At 30.4% G+C, this 18487-nt stretch overlaps 3 protein-coding genes across 4 annotated transcripts in view; 2 read left to right on the top strand and 1 right to left on the bottom strand.

The window, feature by feature from the left end:
* The first annotated feature begins 9 nt into the window (after window positions 1-9).
* On the top strand, window positions 10-1809 carry LOC116772348 (uncharacterized). The gene has a single exon (XM_032664511.2). It carries the CDS (start codon window positions 37-39, stop codon window positions 1804-1806), a length of 1770 nt encoding a protein of 589 aa, XP_032520402.2. The 5' UTR covers window positions 10-36; the 3' UTR covers window positions 1807-1809.
* A 55-nt stretch (window positions 1810-1864) lies between these two features.
* LOC116772605 (uncharacterized) lies at window positions 1865-3699 on the top strand. Its single transcript, XM_061522196.1, has one exon. The coding sequence runs from the start codon at window positions 1960-1962 to the stop codon at window positions 3697-3699; it is 1740 nt and encodes a 579-aa protein (XP_061378180.1). The 5' UTR covers window positions 1865-1959.
* Window positions 3700-3725: 26 nt separating this feature from the next.
* Window positions 3726-18487, bottom strand: part of LOC116772349 (ADP-ribosylation factor-like protein 4C) — a 31496-nt gene continuing 16734 nt past the window's right edge. Inside the window, exons 2-3 of one of the 2 annotated variants that reach the window (XM_032664512.2) lie at window positions 9615-9673; window positions 3726-5697 (exon numbers count right to left, since the gene is read on the bottom strand). In XM_032664512.2, coding sequence (XP_032520403.1) covers window positions 5004-5633 — 630 coding nt within the window. In that variant the 5' untranslated portion in view covers window positions 5634-5697; window positions 9615-9673 and the 3' untranslated portion in view covers window positions 3726-5003. The remainder of the gene's footprint in view (window positions 5698-9614; window positions 9674-18487) is intronic. The other variant, XM_032664513.2, reaches the window with a different exon arrangement.

Below are 18487 nucleotides of genomic sequence, written 5' to 3'. Positions count from 1 at the left end.
TCTTTTTATTTTCTTTTTAGATATAATATTATTAATATGTCTTGCCTTAAAGAAAAACCCAAACCAATGGTGCCATTAAAAACTTTAGACATTATATTCCGAAGAAGATACGTGCCGAATACTCAACATTATTTTGCGAATAGAAAGCATGCCGTGACTGGTCAGGGAGAGACCAGTAAGGTGTCAAGACCATTTCGTGTACCGAGGTCAGAAAAACTTCTATCTTACATAAAATATAGTGACCGTCGAGAAAAGCTTATCGGTAGAAACAGATTGTCTCAACCTTTACACCTAAAAGATAATCTGAGAATGGCTGCAACTCGAGATATTTCTGAAAGGCTTTATTTACAAGAACCACCGGATGACGTACGAGCGGTTGTCGAGATACATCCAGAGTTTTATACAGTTATTGAAGGTCGACCTTTGCGTTGTTTTGATGATATAAAGGTATACATTAATAATATACGAAGTTATGCAATGTATCGGCAACAAATTGGTTATAGGCGTGATCTTATTATGAAAATTGATCGTAATTTATCTGAAGAGACTAGAGAACATGACGAAATAGTTATTAATCTTAAACAACATATCAAAAACTTTCAACGTTTTTTAACAGAAGACTATAAAAGATCTTGTATAAAAGTATCAAACATGGAAAAAGTGAATGCAGAACTAGTAGCAAAAAATTCAGAATTTCTGGGTTATGTTTCAAAGCTGACGATACTCAATAATATTTTGTTTAAACTTGACGCTATTCGGAGTATATTAAAAATATACAGGAGCTACTTGATATTTGTGGCGCCTCTATCGTGGCGGCAGTTATACGATGAGAAGTTAAAGCACAAAGTACAATCCATACAGTTTGATACGGGAGAGTTTGTTACAGACAACGATCTGGTTGAAACATTGGACATTGATAAAATGGTTGAATTAGCAAAACAAGAATTAAAAAATCCGTATCCTCCGCATATATACTTCAGGAAACCACGACAAATGATGTATTTGTTTCGTACAATGGAATTACAAAGCAGGGAATATTTGATACAACTCTCAAAAACAGACGGTCCATATAGACTCTTACAAGATCGTATTAAGGAATTAGTGAAGACAACTAAGCAAGAACTAGATTATTTTCAATATTATATCGATAGCATTAATAATGAAATTGCAAGAGAAACGTACAATGAGAATCATTTACAAAAAAAATTTTTTAGAATTTTAAACACAACTTTCTATGATAGTGTAGCCAGTCCTAACACCTTGAAACTAAAAATATGTATCGAATATGTATATGAACAAATTTTTGGCAAATGTGAAGAGGGTCATCAGAATTTACAGGATCCAATGAAAATTTTGGAAGTAATGTATGAAGATTACAATTTGCGATTAGATTCTTTAGATTTTAAAATAGTGAATCAAGCACGTAATGATTTCTTTGCACAAGATCTCAAAACAATGACAAATGCTTACAAAGCTCAAAGGGAATTAAGAGCTTTCCGTGAAATGACTAATGCAATGAATAAAGCATTCCTGCCCCCAGCCGTTTACAAAAGGCCGGTTATCCCGAAGTTTTTGGACAAAAAGAGCAAAATAGCTTTAGTCATAGCCGAAAGACGTAAATCGCAAATGGCTAGTGGTGAACGGAAGAAACCTAAGAAATACAAAGTAAGTGCAGAGGAACGAGAGGGATTGCTGTCGTTTACTGAATGGTGTGAGGGTATGAATCCTGGGCCCTATTTGAAAGAGTATTATAGTTATGTAAAACCAGCTTTCGAATGGGTACCACGAAAATCTGTTTTGCCATAATCGATGTATCATATAAAAAGTCAAGGATTTTTGTAAAGATTTTATAATTTCTGGCAATCTTTTAAATCTATATTAAAATATGAAGTTGCAATTCAACTCTCGATGGTCTTGAAAATATTATTTACGTTTTGAAGTTATTTAATTTACACAATAATGGAGAATGATACGCCTTCCATTGTTATAAATGTACCGAAACCAAAATTTTATCAGAATTGTTTTTGGATGCCCCCAGAAAAGAAGGTAACAATGTCACGTATTTTGAAAAGATCTTTAAGAAAGCCTTCGGATACTACTTTAAAACGATATACATTACCTCAAACAGAATTATTACCAGTTGAAAAGCTAAAAAGGGCTAAAATACTTCTTCCATATAAAATGTATTCGAAAGCTCAAAATAGAGATCGATTTTTGCGAATGCTAGCTATTCCAATACATGAAAAGTATAAAATTAAAAGCACAGATATAAAAAACCGTTTGTACATTAGCGATTCTACTGGAGACGTTGCTACTGTTACTGATATGGAAGACGCTATTAATAGGTGTGTATTTGAACGGTCATTTAGATTTGATAATTTTGTATATAAAAGTTTTAAAAACTCTATAAATAGAACATTGCAAATGAAATTGGAAACTGGTTTAAGAAAAGATTGTAACTTAAACGTTGAGACAAACTTTCGCAATGAGAAACGTATTTTTAATTTGATATCAGGGATGTTAACAGACCAGGCAAAGTATTTTGATACTTTCATATCAGAGGACTACAAAAATTCAAGAGGGTTATTAGCAAAATGGGATAAATTGAAAGCTAAAGTTGAGTCAAAATCATTGGAATTAGAGAATCTAGCGGCTGAGAAATTTACAATCATGGCGAGAATTATCGGTTTAGAATACAGATTTAGTCTGCAGCAAAAATATGGACGTTTCCTATATTACCTGTCGCCGCCATCATGGAGGTTAAAACATAGGGATTTTGCTAAGTCGGTTGAAATTGAAGCCCGTGGTTTTGATTACGGCGACACGTGCGAAGAAGACAATTTCACTGTGATTTTTGAAAAAATGCAAAAACTTTGCGCTTCGACACCTATTAAACCAGCTCTGTATTTTACACAGCCGAAAGATTTAATTGAAGTTTTTGAAGCTATGGAAACACAACAACTTCATCACTTTGCACATGTACATCAATTGACACCCTATACAAAAACTCTTAATGATGAAATAAAAATCTTGAGAGATATCATTAAAAAAGATACAGCGTCCATTAAAAATTATATAAATAAGTTTGAAAATATTTTGTTACAGTGTGAAGAGCGATGTGATTATTTGAAGGCGAAATTTTTTAAAATTTTGTTTGGCTTATTTTTTGATAGTGTTGCTGCTATCGATGTTCTAAAACTTAAGTTAAATTTAGATTTTTGTTTTGAGAAGGTTTTTTATGAGAAACCTTTAAATATGGATATTGTAGCTGTGGCCAGCGCTATTGAAAGGCTCTATATGGATTATTCGAAGCGCTTGGACACTGTAAAAAGTTCCTCTGTCAGACGCGCTATAACGAGATGCGTAAATGCAGAGAAGGTAAAATTAAGGAGAGCTGTTCATGCCGCTAATGAACTACGATTATTTCATAGGCTTGAACGAGAACTGCTCCAGGCACATGGTCTTGATACGGAAAATGTTTACAAACCCGTTGATACTCGCCAGTCAAAAATTACAAACAAATTTAAAATTGATAGAAATTGTAAAAATTTTCAAAAAGATAAAAATGAAATATTAACGGAGGCAGAAAAGGAGTATTTGCATTTATTTACGGATTGGACGCCAAATGAGGATCCAGCAAAATACCTTCAAAGTTTAACTTTAACCGATTATGTTGTAAATTCTGACGATAAATTATGAATATTTTTTTTATAGAAAATAAACAATTTTATTGAAAACAGACTTTATTACGGGGATTCATTATAATAACATTTATGTATCGCCATAAAAGATAATACATTTACAAACACCTCAATGTTTTCTTAAAACAAATTTAATAACAAAAGCAATTTACCTACTCATATAAATGTTTGGTTTCTTGGTATTGACAAATAACTACATTAAAATTTACATATTTACAGGGCGGATAAAATAAATTCTGGTAAAATAATTTTTAATACAATGGTTATACAATGTACGCTAAGTTTTATAACTATGAGTAAATAAATAAATACCTAATATTAATGTTATTGTTATATCCCTGATGCTCTTTTCATGAGTCACATGTTTGATGTGATTCGTTACTTATAAATAATCCTTTTTCCAAATTCTTGACTATATATAGTGTGATGCAAATGTTCAATGTACTATACGAAGTTCAACTGGAGCCTCTGCACGATCAGTTTTAAGATTAATTTTGCGTGTGTGACGCTGAATCAGCGTGTTCTTGGCATTTGTAATGAAATACATCGAAACTGTCGTTGATTTGGTTGGAGATGAATATATAGATGAAGATCTACTAAGTGTACAGAATATAATTAAAAGCGAGCATTACTATTATAATGTATTTACAATTTGTTATTTACAAGAGGTCCACTATAACACTAAATATAAAGATTTTTTTGCGGAGTTACAACAATGATTTCACGCTTTTATCTAAAACACGGCTAAGCAGGGTTCCGTATGTCTAGATGACCACAATCCTCTTCTATAGCAGTTTATGACAATATTGATGTGTATATGATAACCTACCTAATATGTAATTTCCTTTGGTATTTGGTAATGAATCTATTTGTGCTAAACTTTAAAATTTCAATAAACCTTTTCAAATTAAAATAATTTTGACATTCAATCTATCTTCAATAATTAAAATTGGTCCAAAGTATTCTATCATTCCAAGCTGATATTTATAAAATTGGCTACCAAAATTATTGCCATATTTGTTTTATTGGCCTAGGTTTTTTATATCTGTTATTATTTTTAAACACATTGATAAGCATTAAATATTCTCTATCAGAAAATTTAAAAAGAAATATTAAACAAAGTTGAGCAATACTAAATGGATGAAAGTTCCTCATAAAACACTATAAACTTACAGTAAAAAACAACATGTATATTTGGTGTTCGATAGGAGGAAATTATTGAATTATCCACGTAAAATGAGCATTGTTATGAAAGTCTTAGATTAGTCGATTATCCAAATAATTGATCCTATGGCAGGATCTTTATCTCACTCTCTTCTTTTGCAACTTCGCCAATTTTCTTCTCTTCAATATCATTTCATGAAGAGCTTCGAGGCCTTCATGCAGTCCTTCTCCAGTAATAGCGCAGGCTGGTTGCACGTGCCATGAGTGCGCATCTCGGGATCCATGCGGAGAAGATACGAGTTCATGCAATCCCAATAGCTTTTCTAGTTCTCTTGGTTCCTTTGCACCAGGCAAATCCTGTTTATTTGCCAGCACCAATATAGGCACCCCTGTGTTATCTGGTGACTTTGCTGTACGTATTAACTCCATTTTAGCCTCTTCCATTCTCTCGACGTCAACAGAATCGAGAACAAATATTATGCCATCCGTGCATCGTGTGTATGATTTCCATAGAGGCCGGAGTTTTTCTTGTCCGCCGACATCCCAAACGAGAAAATTAACACCTTTAGATTTACCGATTGTGCCTTTCACTTTTTCGCAGTTAAAGCCTATCGTGGGGACGGTGTTGAGATACTGGTCAAACTTCAGTCTGTATAGTGCAGTAGTTTTACCCGCCGAGTCCAGTCCTAGCATGACGACGTGGAGCGTTCCCTGCGTGGAAGGCAGCGCGTCGAGCAGGCTCGAGTTCTTGCCCATATTTGCACCCATGCTGTTGCGGCGATCAAACTATCTAACACTTTCGCCTGACCGCGGCATCATGAGACAGGTTGAACTGGAAATTAAAAGACAGAATTAATTTAAGTTCAACAAATGAATTAAAATAGTTACAGTTTTTCTTAGTACTAATATAATATTTAATGAAATAAGGCCCTTCTAGTATAGTTAAAAAAAATATATTAAACTTATTTTTTGACATAAACCGACGTTATAAAAATACGTTCAAACCCAATAATTAATCATTTTTTTGACACATATCAAGTCGAAATGTCGACGTCATTGATGAAATTCTTTATTAATATTTTTCTACACCGCGTGTTTTAAAAATAACTTATTTTGTTATGAATAGCAATGTAATTCTAAGTTGCCGTATAATTTGTCATCACGATTTCGTTTGTTTACGTAAATATAATTTATTAAATTTTGAAAGTAAATCTAATCGATTTTCAAATTGTATAACAGTCCTATGTTTATATAGATAAAACTGGTAGACCAAGATTATTAATTTTACACTGTATTATTATGCCATGCACCGTCCAAAGAGAAACTGTATGAATGAAACAGGTGAATAACGGCTCACGTTGGTAACGGACCTCGAGAACAGACGAGACTTGGTGTCGCCGGGACCTTAGATACGTTTTACATTGCTCTAGAGTCAGCATTTATCATTTCCCATACATACATGTTTCATTTACATCATTATTGCTTGGTATTGATTTCTTTTTTCTTTACAACTTTAATAGGAACAATAGAATGTTGTTCTTTGAATGTGTAAGACTTAAAATATTTCAGTATTCCTAAGTCTTTTCTTCTACATATTATTATTATTATTTGTCTGTGAAATATATTTTCGCGATAAAATAAATAAAACTTTTATATTCGTTATTTTTATATGTGTGCTCAAACCACAATAGCATTCCATGTAGACGGTTCGACGACATTAGCACGAACTTGGTACGGAATAAAACATTCTGTTGGTTATTTTTCATCTCAGGTCAATGACCGCGATATACGATTTAAGTTTGAAGGTAATGTTCGGTTGGATATAAAAAGTTTTTTAATCTAAAAATGTTTAGACTTTTGGTGTGGTGTCTTAAAAAAATTTGATACTATTGTTTTTAGAATAACAAATGACATTGCTGAATAAATTCTAGTTAATTTTTGATAATTACTAAAGTATAAGGCATATTACTATTAAGTCAGAAAATTTTTATACTGGAAAGATTAAATTGACATTTTTAATATTAACATTTTTATAATATATCTACTTAAGTTTGTTGTTTGGGTCTAATTTGGAAAGTGAAAAATGTTCATTTAATGAACTAAACGCATGTGGGGGCAGATTATTGAATAAAATATTATCTTTGTTCGCTATTTAATAGAAGTAACTTTTCGTTTCTTCGGGACCATAAAGGTCAAAAAAATGTCAAAAAACGAGAAAAGTAGACCAAGTTCCTTTTAATCAACTTACGGATCAATTTCTATATTAATATTTGAGGTCAAATCGTAAATCGCAAGTGGATGCCTTCGACCTGCTCATCTTAAAAACTCGTAAGACAACTTTTGTTTTTATTTGACCGACTTAGTGAATAGTTCTCTTTGCTTTGAAACAACGTCTGCCAAAAAAAAATAATGTTGTGATTTGTTGAGATATGGTTATAACAAAATTATTGTAAACCGACATAAAGTTTATACAATCTGTTTCTAAGCTTACATTTTTTCATTTAATGTCAATTCTTTTCTTGTTTTGGCCTAAATTAAGTATAAGTCAAGTCAAATAATGAAGTAGAGCACAAGAATTGCCATTTTCAACTTATAATACATAATTACAATACGATATCGAAAATTTATATTTCATACTTATACCTCATCAAGATTTATGAGCGATTAAATAAATAAGGCTTAATTAAAAGTCATTAATTATTTCTTCACAATTTATGTGAAAATGATTAAGAAAAGAAATTTATAAAGCTGATGTATCGCGGACTTATCGTTTATTAATTTAAGTTTATTCAAAATATGTAGCCTTAACAAAAACATATATTTTTATTTTTAATAAAATCTCTCCGGGGAACAATTTGTCATAACGGTTGTGTTATTTATGGTCCATTTTGAAAAAATAACTGCATAGATTCGAGAATACTTCATATAGCATTAGAATGGCAATTTTTTTTGATTAAGTTATCTACATAAGTCTGAAAGAATATGGTGCGGGAAGCAGCTGGTATCAGAATAGTTTCAAGACAAAGTTACGAGGCTTTACAAAATTACGAATTAAGAGTATATGTTACTATCACAATTGAAGGTATGATTGGTACTGATATATCTTAACTATAGGTGGGGCTGAGGTCAACAGTGTCAAGAGAAAGCACGGCCCTTTACTTTCTCCGTTTGGCAATAAAGCGAAAATCTGAATTTCTTTGACATTATAAGTATTTCAACTAGAATAATTAAGGATATGTATTCACCGCCAAAAAAAGGTATTGACTGAATAAGAATATAAAATTTATATATGACAACAGTTCGATCGATGTAAAGATCGCTATCGTAAAACGTATTAATTGAAAAATTTAAACTAGCTGTCGTTTTGGAATGTTGTTATTTGAAAACATGTCATTAGGAGAAAGCAGTAATCTGATCAAAATGAATGAAAGCAACTTTGTCATGTGTTTTTAATAGGAAAGTTGAAATACTGATTCAGAACCGTTACATTTGAAATATGTATCTGTTAAAAAACCTCTGCGATTTATGATCTACATTTTATATTCTATATTCTATGCGATCCTTTTAAATCGTCAGGGCTTTGTCTTTAATATTAAGGTTACGTAAATTAAGTCATTTCTGGATACCTGTTACGTTGTTAGGGAAAATCTACTACACCGTTTTTAAGTAGTCGACAAATTTATCAATACAATCTATGTCGGAAAGCTTTGAGTAAAAAATAGATATAAGTTAACATTTAAATTGGTTACACAAGTATATAATGTTTTACCGTCCCCTACAGTATTGAACGGTTACTGGCACGCATCGTTACCGCATGTAGTCCAGTTATATTCCGCTAACCTGTCGGAACTTGGAATGCAATCTTCCTCCGTATATGTCCGAGGACCCAAGTGACCCGACCCTACTTGGAGTAACCTACTAATCATTCTCGAGCTTCCGCTGTAAATTATGTGGTATCCTGTTTATCTCGGCTTCGTTCAGGCATGAGAATAGGATCTTTTAAAGCATTACTCGTGATTACAAATGAACATTCACATAAATCATCAAATATTGACTTCTTTGTGATACGATATGATGGTCCAAATATTCTTGTAATTGATAGAAATAAATAATTGTATAACGTCATCGAAGTAGGTCATAAAGGATATTGCTTTTTATGTCTACCTTCAGTGGGATGCGGCAAAATGTAAACGGGACAGAATTGAGAGTGCAGTAAATTTAAAATAAGTGATGTAATTAATATGCATAATCTATAAAGTTATTATTTAAGTCTATTTATTTGATCGAGCCTATAATACCGAATTTAATTTAAATTCAAATCAAGAACCAGATGCAATAAATAACGCTGCAGATGCTCTGCATTACATATTTAATTAAACTCAATTGCGCTTAGCTCTCGAATGATATTATCGGACGATGAATTCGGTCAATGCATATTAAAAGGATACTACCGTTAATGGCCGACAAATATAACGGAACGTTCTAAAACGTACAACTGTCTATAACGATAGCTATTGAATATGGAACGCTAACACACTTCTACCAACAGAAGGGTTTGAATTTTTAAAGGTACACATTGACATTTATAGGTTTTGTCGGCTTGTTACGAAACTTTCATGTTTCTAAACATTCTCGCTTCTATTTTCAAATAATAAATTTGAAATATGATTGATATGAAACTTTTCTCGGCAAATATATTATGTTATTTAACTTTCACAATAGCAAAATTATTACAAAAGATATACTTACGTCTAGTGTGTATATAAATTTTAATCGGCTTTGAAGAGTTTTCAGTCCAGTGATTTAATCTGAAACAATTAATGATGTTTAGAATTTTGAAATGTTAAGAAAAAACTCTAGTTGATTTTAAGATTTCTGTTTAATATTTAAAAGATAAAACGATCTCTCCAATTATACTCCATTACATAATCCATTTGTTAAGTCTTAGGCTTTTTAATGTGATTTGGATTTAAGAATTAAAATTTTTATCTTATTTACACTGTTTCAATGAAAGTGGAGAAAGGTCGTAAAGTGGATTCAAAACTGCATTTTTTTTTTGTATTAATATAGGGTAATTAGTTGTTATTGGCTACATTTAGCATTATTTATTAATTTTATCACTGTACCGTTTTGTATGCATCGCTTCAAAAGCTATTAAAGGTGCATTGCCGCGAGCTTGTACGTCCATAAAGCCAGTCCGAAAGCCAACTCATAAGCAATTATTTTAAACTAGACCTTTCTTACGGCTTATAGCGCCTATATAAAATCTGCGGTATTCCTTTCCGTAATAACATTTTTATGTATTTTTTTATTAACGTAATATGATTGACAGAATAAGACGTGACTGTAGACTAGCTCTTGCTGTTCTAAATTATTATAAAATTTTAAATCAAATAATTAATATAACACTCGAAGTGATATAGACAAATATAATAAGCCTAAATTTAGAATACAGCGATGTTAGTATGAAGTAATAACACACAAAAATATCGATGTATTTGTGTTATCTTTTGCGCAGTCGGTTAAAAAACTTGTTGGCGTAAAAAACATTTTCAGCCCTTTAGTTGAAAAACGAGTACCTCTGGTACAATTTTAATGCTGCTGACAATAGGTCGCGAATCTACAAGTGGTGGATAATTAAACGTGAGATGGGAAAAGTTTTTTAACCTTGTATAAAATATTATTAGGTATACACGTTACAATAAAACGTATTTTGTTATATGACTTATTTAATTCTAAATCTTTCATACTTTATAAATGTTACTATAAATATCATAGACGATTTAGTTTTTCAATTAGTTGTTTCAACATTATGTGCAATAAAATATCGTGTGGTTAATATTTTTGTATGCACGCGGGCGGAACCGTAGGCGTAGAAGTAGTCTACTTATACCTATTAGAGATAACGACAATCTGTCGAACCTAAAATGGATTTCTACAATTAAAAATATGATTCAATTATATTTTCACGGCGCCTTTTAAGTTTTATCTGTATAAAAGATAAATGGTAGGAAATGTTGCCTTATTATTTTCTATTGTATTAAAAAAAAACATCACAAAAAAAATTCAGTGTGATATATATGTAAAGGAGATAGATATATATATTGGCAATATTTTTTTTTGTTTTTTATATTTTCTACAAAATTTAATGTAAAAATATTTTATATAAAGGAATATTTATTGTATAAAAAAATCTTCGTCTTCGAGTAAGTTGTTTTTCGTCTTCGAGTAAGTTGTTTTTTTATTATAAAAAAATACACAAAGCATTTCCTTAATAGAATACATAACATTGAGGGCAAGTAGATGTTTTGTAGGACCAATTCAGTTATGTCTATTTAATGTGATCGAGGGCCCCTATACTTGAGTAAGCTCTCAATTATTAATAAAAGGGTAAGGAATTTAACAAACGGCCCCAATGCTTTGTATTGACGATAAAATGTATTGAACATTTATTAATAAGAGAGATATCCAATCGAAATATGAAATTAGTAATTATATTATTATTACTTTAAAACATTGACAGTAAGTAGGTAATGACTTTTACTAAGGACTTATGTATTTGATATAAATGAACGCTATGAAATATTTTATAATAAATAATGATAATTACTTAGTATTGTTTAATAAGTTTTAAGAGAGAATGAACATACAGAAAAACTTATTTTATCTTTTTGTCATCATTCTAAATGTTTACGCAAATAGTGAAAAAACTGATGAAGAGTACAAAATACTTCAGACTTTGTCCTGTTACGTTAACATTGTTAAGGAAAATTATATTCGCTTACTTGAATCACGTAAAGTAATTAATCTCATGCAACGAGAGTAACGACTATCAAAAGTAATTTGTTTTACGTATCTGGTAGAGTAACTGCAACAGTGATATCGTAATATAGAATGAAAATACACTTTGAAAATCATATAGAGTTGTCGAGTAAATACTATTAAAGAGAAAAGGCTGTTACGGGCTATTAAAAGGTGTCTATTCAACGTTAATGTGCGATTATATCGCGGAATGACATACGCCATTATGAACCCAACTTGTGTCAAGCTGGTGGGAAATGCAAAGAAATTACTGCTCGGTGAAGATAATGCTTTAACTCGTTGAATCATTGTTATGAATTATGTTACCGTTGTAATGTTTGAAATGAAACTCCGTATTATCTTATGTTAAAGAGCTATAAAATATGTTTAAATAGATTTATTATGGCCATTTTGTGGACTCGATATGATAAAATGAATTTAAATTAATTTTTTTATTTATATTTTTATATAATGTTTACATTTGAGAAATATAGAACGACTTAATATTTTGTGTTTGTTAATAGAAATATAGTGTACAGTTTTTTAAATAAAGTTTTTATTTTTATTTATAACAATTAAGTTAATATTATGAATTAAAAGTCAACGTTTGATACTGTAATAAAGGGCTATGTTACATCATTTTTATCGTTAGTTGCGAGACATATGTATGGGAAGTAACCGTTTTGTTCATTGAAGGTGTTAAAGTATTGTATGTTAATCTATACTACGATGGACATAATGAGCGTGGGAGGGACAATGAGGTACAATAAACGTCTGGCAGTTTCACTTAAGGTCTTATTGATGTCATTATCAATTAATAAGGATAATAATATAAATGTAATACACGCAATGTACAATTAGATATAAACGGAGTAATTTTAATTTTAGATAATTGTAAGTATAAAACTTTATAGTGTAATCGTTCATAGATAAATCGGATAATAAAGAAATTAAACTGTTTTTCTTCTAATAACCGAACAATTTGCTTAAAACATTTCTATGTTATTGTTTCCGCTCCCATGCCTGAGATTAATATCAAACGCTAACTTTTCCCATGATTTGATAATCAAAATAAAACAAAATCGTATAACAGGCCATTTGTTCTGAAATTGTTATGATTTGTTTCTCATGTTTATGGTCATTTTACTCCGCGGTATTAGACGTGACCTGTACCACGTTTTCATAATGACGTTTTTGTGGACATTAGCGATATAATAGCGATAATAGTCTCGGTGGTAAATATCATCTTTCTAATGATGTTGTTTTATTTAAAGTTCGATTGAGATTAGTAACTTCGAATTACAAAAGACTTTACTGTAGTGTATATGTTAGTAAATAAACGAGTACTTGTACAATATAGTTGCCATTGCTTAAGACGTTTTCCGTATTAAGTAAACCTCCCAAAGAGCCGGTTTAAATAGAACATGCTCTATCATTAGTTCTACTTTATACCTCACAAGAAAACGCAATAAATTAGCTGTTCAAACAAACATGATGTCTAATGACAGCGTCTTATTTGTACTAAGTATAATTTGATAGGAAAATCTACAAGCTTCACCTACTTTCATTGGAAACTGTTAGTTACTAGGTTTTACATTAAGTATAATGAGTTCAGATAGCTGTTAGATATAACATTTATAATTAAGAATTGTTAACACATGAAAAAAGATATTCTATAGAAGGTATTTTATTTGAAAACCGAAATAATCTACAAAGGAAAATCAAATTATCATTATTTTAAAATAACACTATTTATGTACAAATATGCAAGAACTTTTTTAATAAATTTATAATATCTGTGTAGATATTACTACACATATATGTATGTACTCTATAGTACAGTGATAATTTAATCTTGTATCCTTACGACTCAATGTTTAAAGAAGTCGCAGACTTATATAAGGCAAACCAGTTCTTATATCTGAATAGAAATGAATCAATTAATCGAAATATTAAAATTCAAGACTTTAAAGAGTCAAAGTGGAACGGATTGAGGCCAAAAGAACCGCATATCAAACGCAAATTTCATTTCCAATTCGCTTTCCGTTTGCACACCGCTTCTTAACTGTTTGATTTTCGATTATGAAGCTTATATATCCGGCTATATTTAGCCGCATCGCTTGACTGACTTTTTTTAATTGAAAATTTAAAACTAAAGATTCAGGATTTTATTCAGCAAAATTTAAATCCCTTATTTTCGGATGTTTTCTGAACAAAGTAACATAATTTGAACGTATTAAAAAAAATAAGTAGAAGATAATTAATTTTCTTTCTTTATCCATTACAGATAATAAGAAAATCAAAATCTATTTGTGGTTTTTAATGATTCCTTAGGATAATGTTGTTTTGTGTTTAAGGAATTTTCTTTACGCGCCTTACTCGTTTATCGGATCTCAAATAATTAATAATACCAACTTCGCAATACAAACAGCAAAAATTAATAAATGAAATCAGAATGTTAAACACGCAAACTATAATTTGCATATTTTTTTTGTAATACTTATCGTAAACTGTAAGACCTTGGTTACACATATGTTATTAAAGAACAATGCTATATGGAACTTTGACGGAAAAAAAAAACTTTTCTATTGGCATATTTGTCTGTGTGTAATGCTAGGATAATATGGATTTTACTAGTTGAATAGAACAGTTTGAAGAATTAATAAAATATAATCATTACAAATGTGATGATAACCCATATTATTACCAACGTAATCAAAGTGAAAATAGCAAATGTTTATTCTACAAATAAATAAGTCTTCAAATAGCTTTTGTTGGTAAATTAAAGACGTTGTTTTCAATAACGATGGTATGTCTAACAGCCATTTAATAGTTCTCACGTCAAACGCCTAAGAAACGTTAAGAATACGGAATGAAGTTAAATAGAATCAACTAGAATATAAAATAACCCAACTTCCTCTGCCATCGCTGTTCATAATTATTCGATAAGTTTAATTAAGCATAATGAACTTCTTCGTAATAAATGTTTTGTATACAAAAATAAAAGAGGTTACATAGATTAGTAAATTATTAACTAGCAACATTACTGGTACTGGTGAGGAAAAATTTTGCGATTACGCCTTGATACGGGATTTAATCGGCTGTGCAGTCTTGTAAAACAGGTCCCTAATATCGTATAGGTATCTATATACCTAGGCTTCTTTGCATCTGCCTTAAGGGAAAACCATTCAGAAGACGTTGACCGTATGTTTTAAACCTGAGAAGCTGAAAGACATGACTCAGAATATAAAAAGTAATGAATTAAATAAGGACTGCTTGATATATACATAATAATGTATATATTTATGTGATTTCACTAAAAATTACGCTTTGTTTGAAATTTGATATAAAATCTAAATTAAAATAAGCTTATACGTTATTAGTTATTGCTTTTTAATGTGGTCAAACATTTATTTATAGGTTGATTAATATACTTTGTCTACCAATATATTTAAAACCCGAAGTGGCGATTCCTTCTTTCAAGAATTCATTTCCATTCCTTTAGGAATTTTCATTTGTCCTCTGAAGCTCTTTGAACTGTTTTTACAGCGAAAAAGTAAAAACGCATGTACAGTGCCAAATCCCTATCTGTGTTTTGAGTTTGAGCAAGCCTAGAAAGGAGCAATGGCTTTTCATATTACGTACTTTTAAGAAATGTTGTGACTGTTATTAACAATATAACGACCAGGAACCATTGATAATAAGTATTAATAAGGTAATGTTGATATCGTTCGTGTTTTTTTTTTGTTATTTTTTAAAGTTAATAACGAAACGAGGAATTAAAAAATTTGAAGCAAAGCTATTAAAGTTAACAAATATTTTTGTTTAGATGTTGTTATATTACCTTTGACGATATCAGTTTTCATTTTTACGACACAATACGCAATACACGCTCCACTCACTGCCTACTTTCTGTATAGATTACATTACACGTATACGTTACATTTTGCATTTAATGGAATCGGACTTGGGAAGTTGCACATAACATACTCTTTAGTTTAATTCATCTTAAACGGCTGAATGATTTTGTACAAAAATATTTGTTAAATAAACTTATAGTAAGAAATTTATGAATTTTATGACGTTGCAAATGACAGATATTCATGAAGTTATAAAAGGAATTTAAAATTCAACCATCCGGTTCAGGCAAAGGATATGATAATCAGGCTCAAAAATATTCATTCTCTCAACTCTGTCTACGCTTAAAATACGAATGGGACTATTAAAAGAATAATATGTAGGTCGGTCGTTTAACACGGTTTAGAAGAAAGTGTCACATAGACAAACGTTAAGCATGATTGGAGTTTTGTACATCGTTTTGTGGACAGAATCTCGTTAGCAAATTAACTCTTCTGGAGCGAGTTCGACTAAAAAGTTTATTTGTAAACGTTTGTCATTAATTATTAACTTCGCTACCTTATTTCTAATTACGATTTAATCTATTTCGTTTAATTACCATATTGTTTTGTAGTGGTCATAAGGAAAACCTTTCCCCGTTTTTCCATTAACCTCAAATGACATTAACTTTTTATAATTTAAAATCACTCAGGAAGGCAAGGGTTTTTGCTATTCATTTTATTAGTTAAATGTTACTTTGTAATAAAAACAGTTTATAAACAAAAATAAGATTTCAGTGCAAAAAAAAAAACAAATTTGAAAGGCATAATATATTTAGATATAAATTTACAAATCATTCAAATTAACCTTGACTATCGTTAAAAACTTATCCTGTTATTATCATTTCTAAATTATTCTTCTAAAGTATTATTTGGATATAAGAATTTTTAAAGATTTTCCTGGTATCTTGACCATGTGATTTAATCAGCATTCGAAAATATTATTTTACACAAATTATTTATGTCTCAAACACAGTTAAGGTAATAAGAATTTCTAAGTATTGTAGCGTCTTATATTTAAGTAGAAATTTAAAATTGCAAGAACAACCGTAGAAATAAAAGGATAGGCGATATTGCTATCGTAAAACGTCCGTTAAGTCAAGGTCCGGAGCGATTGTTCAGTAATATTTGATCAGACGGTACAGGTGTGCTCAATGTACCTTGAAGACTATTTCGATTCTCATTCGGGCTGAATGTAATACTTTGATAAAAAAAACTATTCAAGGATGAAAATGAAGGTATTCTTTTTTATTTTCATCCGTGACAAACTTGATCAATTTCATGGTATTTCTGTAAAAAAAAATATTGTGTATTGCATATGCATATAATCAATATTTTCAAAATAAATCAATGTACTTTAAAAGACATTAAGCAGAACATTAATTAATAAGTCAAGTGTATATTGCTAGATAAATATAGTTTGGTTTCTGTCTCTGTTATTTACCAAGTGTTTTTTTTTATATGCGTATTAATACTCATGCACAATGAAACAGATAATAAGTTAGACGAGTGTCACGTAGAATTCACTGCTTTGCCTACGAATATTAATGCCATGGCTAAATCAAACAAAGGGCTTATGAATTTCAGTCTGTGTTATTCTCATTTAAGCCGCTTTGCATACTTTAAAATGTTCATAAACAAGCATTTCATATAGAGATATGTACTTATGTACATGTCATAGATTTTTTAAACATTCTTATTTATAACCAATGAGTTTTAACTAAGGAGTATATAAACAACTGTTTGTTTCTCAGTATCAGAAGCCTATATATGACCTCTGTGATAACCTTGTGTCTGGAATACTTCCGTGCGATACTATCCAATTGTTATGCTTACTCTATTATGATAGTAAATTGATTTACCAGTCAACAACTCAACTATAAATCAAATAAATATATTACACATTATTAGAAAGTGTTGAAATTATCAGCGCCGGAGTCAATTGAGTGACCCAGTTGCGTTATTTTTCATATATTATCGTCTTGACCTTAATTTGTGATCGTTTATTTACTCGGGTCACTACAATGGGGTGTAATTATAGAAAATTGTGTGTTAATAAATTTAGTCTTGACGAATTTGAGAGCAAGTATAATATGACCGATGCCGACTTGCATATTAATTAAAAGCGTAATTGATTATGATATTATTTGAATTATTTAGATATGATTTGAAAAGAAATATGTTAATATGTCAAAAATGTGTGTTACGAAGTTATCAGTCTTTTCATTAACCTTCGATGTATGATTCAGATTTCTTTTTGATAACGAAAAAGTGATAAGGGATTCGGCAACAACAACATTATAAAGTATATTTATTTATAGATCGAGACTTTGTCAGGGAAATAATATTAATAATATTTTAATTATATTATGTGCGCATAATTTCATCACGTAATCGAAAACTGTAATTTGTATAAAAACATTACGATGTTATGTCACTTGAGATAATTATCTTAATGTTGTTTCTTTTAAAGATGAAAGTGTAAGATAATAATACGGTTGTTATAATTAAGTATGAGGAAAGTTGACTCTGGGCCTGACCGATCCTTTGAATAATGTATTATGAAATTATTGGTACAAACTGTAAATAATACAATTTTATTCACTGACCATTTTTTTTCCTAGTTCCACCGCCCAAATTATACTTTAAAATTTTAATAAGCATTTGCCTGAAAATATTGGATTGGAATCAACATTATTTAATTATTGCCCAAATAAAACAAACATCAATAAACCAAAAAGGTGTTCTATGTTTAAATATTAAAGTTATCATAAAATAATTCTCACGCTGAAACTGTTCATGCAGTTTCATTGCGGCCAAACTATTTTAGTAACCCTCAAATCTCCAGGCACGTGCATATAAATGATAGATAATGTTCCATGGCTGACGATGCGCCCCACTTGGCTGCAATTTCTGTCCCCTAAT

The sequence above is a fragment of the Danaus plexippus genome, chromosome 12, assembly GCF_018135715.1.
Source record: "Danaus plexippus chromosome 12, MEX_DaPlex, whole genome shotgun sequence".
In the NCBI taxonomy this organism is placed as follows: Eukaryota; Metazoa; Arthropoda; class Insecta; order Lepidoptera; family Nymphalidae; genus Danaus; species Danaus plexippus.
The sequence above is the reverse complement of the archived record's forward strand: the minus strand, read 5'-3'. Positions and strand labels throughout refer to the sequence as shown.

What these genes read in the sequence shown, in the direction of transcription:
- LOC116772348 (XM_032664511.2), top strand. Translation starts at nt 37, where the DNA reads ATGTCTTGCCTTAAAGAAAAACCCAAACCAATGGTGCCATTAAAAACT.
- LOC116772605 (XM_061522196.1), top strand. Translation starts at nt 1,960, where the DNA reads ATGGAGAATGATACGCCTTCCATTGTTATAAATGTACCGAAACCAAAA.